This window comes from Carya illinoinensis, chromosome 13 (genome assembly GCF_018687715.1).
Source record: "Carya illinoinensis cultivar Pawnee chromosome 13, C.illinoinensisPawnee_v1, whole genome shotgun sequence".
NCBI classification, from domain to species: Eukaryota; Viridiplantae; Streptophyta; class Magnoliopsida; order Fagales; family Juglandaceae; genus Carya; species Carya illinoinensis.
In genome coordinates, this window is record NC_056764.1 from 17,451,584 (window position 1) to 17,463,138 (window position 11,555).

Genomic DNA, 11,555 nt, shown 5'->3' on the forward strand with positions numbered 1-11,555 from the left:
TTGTTTGAATTTCGAGTTTTATGCAATATTCATCTTAATTAATTTTCACTATTTTGCTCAAAGATTAGCAAAATGCTAGTTGGAGGGTGTGATTGAGCTGAAATATTGCATATTTTAGCCATTTAAAACCAATGTATTTTAAATTCATCATGATATTATTATTGGTTTTAAATGGAAAAATGGTTAAAGTGAATAAATCAAAGTCTTGATTTTAATTGATTAAAAGCATGAATTTCTGCTTGAATTCTACCAACTATTGATTACTGTGCAACCTCTTCTATTTGATTTGTTTCCATTAGTTTACTGCATTAAAGAATCTAAGAGCCAGTTAAGATTTGAAGCTGTCAACGAGTTCATACCAGCTGGTGCCTGCAAGATTTGTGTGCAATATTTGTCTGTTAATCTCTTTTGCATTCGGACATAGATGGGAGGTGTCCTTCCAACAAGGTACCCCCATTGGATACCCTAATTTTCTCAGAACTCACTGAGCTTTTAGGCTTCTTGTGTTTATGACCCTTCCAGTCAGAACTTGAAGCGTTCTTCGAGATTCTGGGGGAGCTGTTACTAGCTCGATGCAACTTACGGGCCAACTCTTCATTTGTCTTGTTGTTCTCAATCGGTTGGTTTTTTTTGTACAAAAGCCGAACTGGAAGATGCTTCTTCAGCGTATTCTTTTTCAGATATTTTTCTTTAGAGGCTGCCTCTTCAGAAAATGAGGCAACCAAATCTAAGGCGCTCTTGGCAGCAGCCATTGCCTTTGATGCTTTTGCAGCCTTCTCTTCAGAGGCAGCTCTTGCAGCCTCTACAGCCACAGCTGCAACAATAGCTACTGATTTTGAAGCCTCTACTATTTCCTCTGGTGTAAGGTTAGGATTATTCGAATGAGAGCTTAACAGGTTGTTAAGACGAGTTTCAAAGTCGCTTAAAGTAGCAGCAGATGAAGCAGAAGCAGAAGAAGCAACTCATTCGGACCACATGGACAGCAACCATGCAGCAGAACAAACACAGCAGCAAAGCACTCACTCGGAACTGCACTCACACCAGCTTACACATGCAGAAAAGTGACTCACACAATGCAGATGCAGACCAACACAGTACACATGCAGAAAATGCAACCATGCAGTGGACTCACACATGCACACATGCAGAAAAGTGCAAGCACCATTCGGATCACACCAAGCAGCAGAAAGCATTCGGACACATGCAGGAACACATGCACACATGCAACGCACACATGCAGACCAACATGCACACATGCACACATGCAGACGCAGAGCAGCAGGAGAAGAAATGGACCAATTCACACATGTAGTAGACTCACACACGCAGCACGTTACAGCAGATAGCAGCTTTCGGACAGCACACAGCAACCAACTCACACCAGCTCACACAAGCAAAACACTCATTCGGGCAACACACATGCAGAAAGAAATTCACACGAACGTGTAGCAGATCGGCAGAAGAATAAAGCAGCTGGCCTTCAACTTTGACAGAACAGAACCATGCACATGTAGCAGCAGATTTGTTCTCTCTTTTCCGAGTAGCTGGACGTGCAGCAGGAGATCAATAGCATCTAGGGCAGCAGGAGAACGCATGGGATCATGGAAGACAGCTGGACGGAAAGCAGCAGCAGCAGATTTTATTTATTTCTTTCTTTCGTTTAAGCTGGACAGAGTATTTAATTAGCTAGAGGCAGCAACACATGGGCAGTTTTTTACTTACTTCTTTCCGTTTAGAAGCTAGAGAGAGTTATTGTTTTTTTTGGTTTTTCATTCGGCTACAGTTGAGCAACTGAGTTCTTGAAGTTGCACTTGTTTTCCCGTTTGAGTTTTTCTTTCCGTATATAGCAGTAGGGCAACCTTGAGTTTATTTTCTTTCTCTTCCGTTTAAGTAGCAGAATTTTCATTTCATTTTCTTTGACTTTTCTTTCTTAATATAGATTGGTATTCGGCAGTTTTTGTTTTTGCCTACAATGCTTTGTTGTTTTAAGAATTTTTATTAAGTATTAAGAATTGTTTTAGAATTTTATCTCATTAATTGTAATACCTTAATTTCTTTCAAGTGTGCTAGTTGGTTTCATGCAACAAGAGAATTGTTTTAGAAGTTTTTAATCAAGTATGCTAGTTTGTTTCATGAAATAAAGGAATTGTTTTAGAAGTTTTTAATTAAGTGTACTAGTTTAATTTATTGCAAGAAGGGTTTGGTAGAGAGCTTTTGTTTTTGTTTTAGTTGGGTAATTTAATTGTTGTTTACTTATTTCATGTTATTTATTTTTATTGTTTCATTAAGCTTTCATTTTAATAGTGATTACAATTGTTATGGTTTAATTTGAGAATTTGTGATTTAGATACAATGATAAACCCTAGAATATTGATTTTGAGGCTTTTCAATTTTCAATGCATGTTTTGTCAATTACTTTCTAATCTAGTTTAATTCTTAATTTAGTTTTATTAATCTCTAAATTTAATCTATTAGTCATTTACATTCCAATCCGACAATCAAAAATCTAAAAATATGAATCTAGTCCATGACTAGTAACCTCTTCCATCCATTGCACATATCATCCTCTTGTTTTCTCTTTGTGAAGTTTTTCACATTTTTCAACGAGTTTAATTTTAAGTAACTTTCCCTGGGGAGACGATCTAGGAATCTAGGAATTTATTCCTAATTATTACACGACATCCTCCTGCACTTGGGATAGCATTAGTGCTACTCATTTTTGAGTGAGTCACTCGACCACAAGCGGCCTCAGGTGTACATATGGGAGGACGAGTGCCAATTTGTGGAAGATGTAATAGAGCTCACGGAGGCGAGTGTCGTTTTGGTAGTAACCAATGTTTTGAATGCGGTCAGATGGGGCATTTTGCTCGTGAGTGCCCTAGTCGAGTTCAAGAAAGCCGTGGAGCTCGTCGCAGCGGTAGAACTAACCAGAGGCAATTAGCTCGGGCTTGAATGTACGCAGTGACTCTTGGTACCGTTGGAGGCGAGGTTACGGAGACTCAGAATGCTGGAGTCGTGGCAGGTTTGGTTCTAATCTAATCGTTCGTGATGAACGCCTTGTGTGGTTTTTTTTTTTTATATTATCGAGGCTTGGAGAGAATGGCATGATCTGGGTGATCTTTTAGGGAAGTAGAATAATTGAGTTATTTGGTTCCGTGGAGTTTATGAAATGGTCTATAACGTAGGAGGTTGTAAGTTCAACAAATTTCAAGGATAGATTTTATGAAGTTTCAGCAAAGTTTTAAAGTTTGGGGCCTTATAGATTTTAGGAAAATAAGTTTATGGTAATTAAGGTTTTAGGTTTGACAAGCATTGGGCGGAAATAATTCAATTTCGAGTTTTAGATTTCGTGATTCGGACGAGTAATTTGGTAGCAATTGGGGCTTTAGATTTTACAAGCTTTTAAGGTGAATGTTTTGGATTAAAGCCACCAGTCTTGAGAATTTCAGAAAATGATTTATTATCTATTAATGTTTTAGAATTTGAAAGATTTGGGAGTCGATTTTTCTATTATGGGATGTAAGTTCATTGATCTTAGAAGTTTCGGAAGATGATTCTTATTTGATTTAAGGTTTTAGAATTGCAGAGTTGAAGGACTGATTTATAATAAGAATTGAGTTCTTAGTTTTACAGACTTAGTGCTGTAGCTTGATCTACTCTAGTGAGTGATTAGTTTGTAACCATTAAAATAGGGTTGATTAGAGTTGAGTTATTGATATGAAATTTTTTTTTCTAGAGTAGATTTCTTTGAGGATTGGAGGTAATGATCTAGTTCGTGTATTTCTTTGAGGATTGAAGATATCGAGCTAGTTTAGAAAATAATTATTGTTAACTCGAGGTTGTAGTAGCAGATTTTAGGAAATGATTTTTATCGATTTGAAAAGATATAGGTCCATCAAGGTGTTGGAAATAGTAGATTTTGTGTTGGTATTGAATACGATTGAATTTGAGGCTATGTGATCCGAAGACTTTTGGGAATGGATTCTTAGTAAGTTTAAGGTCATTCTCGGTACCAAACTTTAAGCAATGGCTAGTTGCTGATTTAAGGATATAAGTTGAGTAGATTCAGGAATGAATCTTGTTGAGTTGACGATATAAGTCCAGATGATGGAAATGTGGTAATGGATCACCTGTACGTTTGAATGATATATGGTGTTGGCTAAGAGTACATGAGATCAATGAGTAGTAATGGTAAGTGTGTATGGATTTCGGGGAGTGCTGGTCCTAGTCTCAACTATTTTCGGCTTGGTAGGAGTTGAAGAGGAATCTGTGTGATAATATTAAATTTAAGAGATTTTGGCTTTGAGTTGTTTGGTAAGATGAACGGAATGTGTAGTCAAAGCGGGTTACCCATTGGGATGATGGTTTGTAATAACTGTTGTGTTTATCTTGAGAATTAATTGCAACTTGAAGTCAATGATAGTTTATAGTGAGTTAGTTATTGCATATGTTCCTTGAAGTTAATGGGCCTTTTGGATATGTTCCTTATCTTTAGAAGAGATAGGTGTATTTTGGGATGATGTTATGTGTTTTCAATTTGGGACCTAGAGGTTGATTAGTACTGATTTCTGTCATCAATCAATGGATGTATTTTTGCAGAATGTTGATTTTTGATTAGGGCAACTATGGCCAACTGAGGAATGAGTGGAGATTTGTGCTTTCTGGAGGTATATTATTTTCTATGGAAATGTGATAAAGGTTTTCTTGTGATTAGGTGTGGATTGAGCTTGTATTTGATGATGTTAATTTATGAGGATATAACCTTTATGTATTTTGGCGAGTTATCAGAGTGCACGCAAAATCATGATTTTTGGAGATACTTAGAAGTTCAAATTTTGTATTGATTTTGAAGAATTAGTAGTGATTTGAAGTTTTAATGGGAGATTAATCTTTTGGTCATGCAAATTTCGTTTATTGATGGTTAACTTTGGAAGTGGCTATTAGGTTACCAAAGTTGGAATAGGATGAAAATTCGGAAGGTAAAGCAGAGACGTCGTCGATATTAGCAATTTATAGTGTGAAGATAATAACCATTGGATTTGTTGGGAGTTGTCGATGATATGTATCTCTCAATTATGTTCAGAGTTGTATCCTGTATCTGTTGGCGCTGACGTTTCTACGTATATTTTCACTGAAGGAGTGTTTTTAATTTAATTAATATATTAGTTCTTTTATTTTAAATTATTTTATTTTAATTGATTTTATTTTAGTTTATTGTGGTGTTTAATTTATTTTAGTCGTTTTATGTTTTTTAAAATCGTTTTCGTCGGATCAGTTTTTAGAGTCCGGAGGTGAGGATTGGACCTCATGTCTTTTCCCTCATCTTTTCTTTTCCTTTTCTCTTTTTTTTTTCTTTTTTTCCTTTCCTTTTCTTTTTCTTTTCCTTTTCTTTTTCTTTTTTCTTCTTTTTCCTTCTTCTTTCCTCTCCTCTCCCGCGCGCATAGCTCTCTCCCACTCTTCCCGTTGCCGTCTAGTCTTCCACCCAGAACCACCGCCGTCCTGCCGGCGTGGCCGACACCTCCCACCCAGAAAAACTCCCCTCCGGCCGGTGAACATCCCCACCAAAAATCAGCCCCATCCGAGCCGCTGCTAACCCCCTAGAGCCCCATTTTTCCGCACGGTTTTGAGCCATTTCTGGCGCCGTTGCTCCACCTCCGGCCACCATCTTTTTACCACTTCATCCCCTACCTCTTGCCGTCCTAAACCACCCAATTTTGGCCCCGATCCATTGCCGGAGCAGCTCCCACGAGCTCAACTCCGATCAGCCCCTTTTTGCACTTCCACCGCCACCCACGGCCAAAACTCACTTCCTTTAGCTTCATAAACATCCCTAGGCCATTCCCTATCAATTTCATGTCTTGGTTTGTCCCCGTTCGAAAGTGGGTAACTTATAACCCACGACCACAGTGTAAAATACACTGTTACGTTGCTTTTTCTCCGCCGTTCGCAACGTCGTGAGCTTTCAAAAAATACCTTATAGTGCTGTAAGTATTTTCCAAACTCTATTTTAGATTTAAATATATTTTTGCTCTTACAATAAATTATTGGACTGGTTGGTTGATTCCCAATTGAGTCCGAGGAGTTCGGGGGTCGGATGGATTGAGGACGGAGTTGTTTGGTTGATGTTGATATTTGTTTGAGATATTTGTGCCTTGATGTTTGCATTGTATAGTGCACGCATGTTCATGTTTAAAAAATGGAAAACTGGGTTTTCGTGTAGTTGCATGCATGTACATGTGTTTGTAAAATGAAAATTGGGCTTGTAAGCGAGAAATGATTTATGGTATATGTGAACGGTTGGACTGATTGGTTCGAGTCAGAGGCACGTATAGGGATGGTGGTAAGCAGGGACGGTGGTAGAATCCCCCCTGAGATTCCTGCCTACGGTGCACGCGGCGTAGGGATGGTGGTAAGCAGGGATGGTGGTAGAATCCTGCTTATGATTCCCGCCTACGGTGCACGCGTAGTGACGGTGGTGAGTAGGGATGGTGGTAGAGTCTCGCCTGCAATTCCCGCCTACAGTGCTCTGATGGTTTGGTTTTTGGGTCATTATTGGGGATAATGGGGAGACTATGTTTAAAAGATATGTTTTGGGCCAAAATGGGATTTTGGCGTGCGTGGAAAAATGTGGTTTTATGGGATCTGTGCATTTTCTTTCTTTCATGCATATTGTTTGAGTTTAATATGTTTTTATCTTGTGGCATTTGGATCTTTACTTACCTGCAGCACCATTTTGGTACCGTAGATTCTGATGCAGAGGTCGAGGAGGAGGAGGAGGCTGAGCCCGAGGAGGCAGCTCCGTCGGAGTTTTGAGTTGGAGTTTATGCCTTGTTAATGGGTTTGAAACTATATTTGTGGCTTGTAATATTTTATTATGTATGTTTTGAACGGGTTTGTATTAAACAAAGAAAAATTCTGGTACTTACTTATATGACTTTGTGTAATCCGCTGTGTGTTTTCTTTTACACACTTGTTGCATGTACACACACTTGGCACTTGGGGATAGGGTGGTGACCCGTGTTGTCATCATCACGACGTCTCGATTTTCCCATGTGCGTACGTGGGATTTGGGGGCGTCACATTTCTATTATGTTATGTTCACGTACATGTTATTTTCAAGTTCACATTCATGTTATGTTATGTTCACTTACACATTATGTCTCAAGTTCATGTTTATGTCATGTTATGCTCAGGTTTATGTTAAGTTCAAGTTCATATTTATGTTATGTATGTTCACGTTCATGCCATATTTCAAATCCATGTTATGTTTCAAGTTCACATTCATGTTATGTTGCTAGTTCATGTTGTTTTAAGTTCAACTTCATGTCATGTTAAGTCAAGTTCAGTTCACATTTAAGTTCAGGTTATGTTAGTTACACTACGCTATATGTCAAGTTATGTTATGCTTACTTACGATTTTAATTGTGCATTCATGCTTTTATTGCCATGCATGCATCATTAACCTATGTGGGAGATTACAAATCTCACCATGGTAGTACTAACTATCATTCCCCCTAGATGGTAGGTGATGTGTCAGGATCAGAGCAGGGAGCAGACATTGGTAGATTGGAGGAGGTTGACTAGACGTTGCGGACACGACGCAGAGCTTACAACTTCCACAGTGAGTTTTTGGACAGTATTTTGGCCTCATTAGTCGAGTTACACGAGTTACTTTTGAGATTATAATCTTCTAAGACTCGTACTGAAATCGTGGATGTTTGTTTTTTTAGGTATGCTTGGATTATGATTTAACTATTTGAGATATTATAAGTTTGGTGCATAGAATTGTTCAAAAAATTATCCGCTGTGAATATTGCATAATGCTAGATGCATGTTAGGAACATTGCATCTTGTATATCATGAATGGGGGCAGGTAACCTTGTGTTATATGTCTCGATGCGTTGGATGTCCATCCGATCCTAAACGAAAATCTGGGGTGTCACACCTATAGCGCAACGTAAAAGTAGCAAAAAATAATGTGAACTAAAATGAGATATTTCTATAAGTTGGAAACTTCTCACTAAAATATCTGGAAACATAAAATCACTAACTAATGGAAAAAGAGCATTTTATTCCTCTACTTGTGCAAAAATAACCATTTTACCTCTAAATTAAGAAATTTGTATCTTAACTCCAAAACTCACCAAAATTTATTGTGATGCCCCCAAATCCCACGTACGGGCACGGGGAAATCGAGACGTCCGGATGATGACATCACGGGTCACCACCCTATCGCCCAGTGCCAAGTGTGTGTACATGCAACAAGTGTGCAAAAGAAAACACGCAGCGGATGAACAAAGTCATATAACTAAGTACCGGAATTTTTCTTTGTTTAATACAAAGTCGTTCAAAACATACATAATAAAATATTACAAGCTACAAATATAGTTTCAAATCCAGCAACAAGGCATAACTCCAACTCAATACTCCGGCGGAGCCGCCTCCTCGGGCTCAACCTCCTCCTTCTCTTCGATCTCTGCACCAAAATCTACAGTACCAAAAATGGTGCCGCAGGTAAGTAAGACCCAAACGCCACAAGATAAAAATATATTAAACTTAACAATATGCATGGATGAATGCAAATGCACATGTCCCACAAAAACCACATATCTCCAAGCACGCTAAAATCCCATTTGGCCCAAAAACATAACCTCGCCATTATCCCCAATAATGGCCCAGAAACCAAACCATCAGAGCACTGTAGGTGGGAATTGCAGGCGGGACTCTACCACCATCCCTGCTCACCACCATCCCTACGCGTGCATCGTAGGCGGGAATCACAGGCGGGATTCTACCACCATCCCTACTTACCACCAACCCTACACCGCGTGCACCGTAGGCGGGAACCTCAGGCGGGATTCTACCACTGTCCCTGCTTACCACCATCCCTACACGTGCCTCTGACTCAATCCAGTTAATCCAACCACTCACATATACCATAAATCATTTCTCGCTTACAAGGCCAGCTTTCATTTTAGATACACATGTACATGCATGCAACTACACAAAATCCGATTTTCCCTTTTTAAAACATGAACATGCGTGCACTATACAATGCAAACATCAAGGCATAAATATCTCAAAAACATATCAACATCAACCCAACAACTCTGTCCTCAATCCATCCGACCCCCGAACTCCTCGGACCCAGTCCAGAATCAACCAATCAGTCCAATAATTTATTGTAAGAGCAAAAATATATTTAAATCTAAAATGAAGTTTGGAAATACTTACAGCACTATAAGGTATTTTTTGAAAGCTTACGACGTTGTAAACGGTGGAGAAAAAGCAACGTAACAGTGTATTTTACACTGTAGCCGTGGGTAGTAAATTACCCACTTTCGAACAGGGATAAACTAAGACATGAAATTGATAGGGAATGGTCTATAGATGTTTATGAAGCTAAAGGATGTGAGGTTTGGCCTTGGGTGGTGGTGGAAACGGCGGTGGAAGTGCAAAAAGGGGCTGATCGGAGTTAAGCTCGTGGGAGCTGCTCAGGCAACGGATCAGGGCCAAAACTGGGTGGGTTAGGATGGCAAGAGGTAGGGGAAGAAGTGGTGGCTGGAGGTATGGATAATCTAGACCCGTTGAGAATTCATTTCAAGAACCTAGATTATATTAAAATCTAGACCCGTTGAAAAACACGTCCCAAGAACCTGGATTACAAGGAGGAACGCCACAAAGGTTTTGATTTACCTTTGATAAGTTTAAAAGTTCAATCAAGAACAGGAGGAGTAAACTCAACTCACCAATAAAAATTCAATAATGTCTAACCTTCTCAAATGAGACTACAGGTGACTTAAATAAACAATCTCCAAAAACCCTAAGTGAACAGTGTCTCGGGTATTGTAGCATGTATAGTGACGCGCTACAGTAACTTCTATAACCCTTGTGAGACATAAAATAATAACTTTCCAAATAAGCCCTTGGCCAAAATACAAGGCCTTCCCAAAAATCCTAGTTCATTAGAAATAAGATATATGTGGGTTAAGCATCATCAGGCCCACTTATTATGAACTAATAATAAAAATCTTTTAAACAAATTGAAAGTCTTAACAAAAATAGGCCCTACGTCTAAGTCATGTCTTCCAAAGTTTGGATCTAGTGGATCAAAACTGGTTCTCTTCCTTTCAAGCCCATCATGAGTGTTGGGCTCTTGTTAGCTTCATTGCAATTGGATTGCACCAATCCTTGCATTGCTTCCTTGATCTTCTAGGCTCTTAATCTTGTAATTGATCCTTAAGACTTGGTCCGCCTTGGGGGCCCATCACGAGTATTGCATATTTAATCAATTGATTAAACACTAAACTAAAACTGACCAACATTTTGGGTTTGGCATACCATTTGAGGTTTAGGGAAACGTTTTAGGGTTTCAACTTTCATCAAGGTTTCAGGTTTCAATTGGATCTCAAAGACTTGGGGTTTCACTATGGTTGAAAACCCATTTGGATTGTCGCAAGATTGATTCGACGGAATGGTGTTTGGCTAAGGTGGCATGATCACAATGCTTGATTTTCCTTTATTTCCTTCACATTTCCATCTCATAGTTCCTATTAGTGTCAAGTGTCCTATACTATTCACCAACTGTGGCTATGATCTTGCCAAGTGTCCAAATAAAACTTCACTAGAGTGATTTGGACAATCCAAATTGTGATTTAAAAATCGATTGGATTGAGTGCCACATGGCTCTATCACAGATGTTACTATTCACTATGACAAAGGTAAAAATAAAATTTGCATCATAAAATTTTAAATAATCCTATGAACCTTTTAATGAAATTTGTTTCGTAAATTTTGATTCCTAAGTGCCTCCATTAAATTAGAAGGCATTTTTGAACAACTCTCCTCTAAAAAATTAAAAATGTATTATTGCACTGAAATATCTTAAATATTTATCTAAGAGTAATGGAGCAAATTGTTTCTCAATCACATACTCCTAATGGAACAAAGCATGTTTCTGTCACCAAAGTGGCTAAGAAACTGACTAAGGTAACGGACTAAAACCTTTGTGATATCTCGGTTTGTATGACCTTTCTAGGGTTACTACGACGTTCCTAAAGTTTAAAGAAACTCATCCATTGAATATCTGGTGGGCTATTACACTCTCCTTACATGGTTGATCCATTCTATAAGTCAAAGTTGATGCACGATTTCTAGCGAAGCACAACAGCGAGGAGAATAAGATGATGAGAGGGAAAACGGTTGAAATCTATTGGAACAAATGAAGAATGAAGAATAGATATATAAATATATATAGGATGGTTGATCAGCTAGACGTGTGGGCGTTGTACATTCTATGTGTTATATTGAACGTAATTACTATAGCCGATCATTTCACTTTCAGATCATGACTCTGGGTCATGACATGGGTTAGAGTTTGGGCTTTTCCATAAGTCTTGGATCAAAGTCTTGGTTCCTAAGGTATACTCTACCCAATTTAACTTCTAACTCCCCCTTTAAGCACAAAAAATCTACACAATAAAATTGTCTAAGGGTCAAATTCTAGTGTGATGCCTCCAAACTCCACATGTGATATGGCAAAGAATCCTATCGTT

General features: G+C 38.6%; 1 protein-coding gene across 1 annotated transcript; it reads right to left on the reverse strand.

Annotated features, from left to right (window-relative positions):
- Positions 1-365: 365 nt before the first annotated feature.
- Positions 366-1,006, reverse strand: LOC122292274. Its single transcript, XM_043100527.1, has one exon. It carries the CDS (start codon positions 750-752, stop codon positions 399-401), a length of 354 nt encoding a protein of 117 aa, XP_042956461.1. The 5' UTR covers positions 753-1,006; the 3' UTR covers positions 366-398.
- Between the last annotated feature and the right edge of the window lie 10,549 nt (positions 1,007-11,555).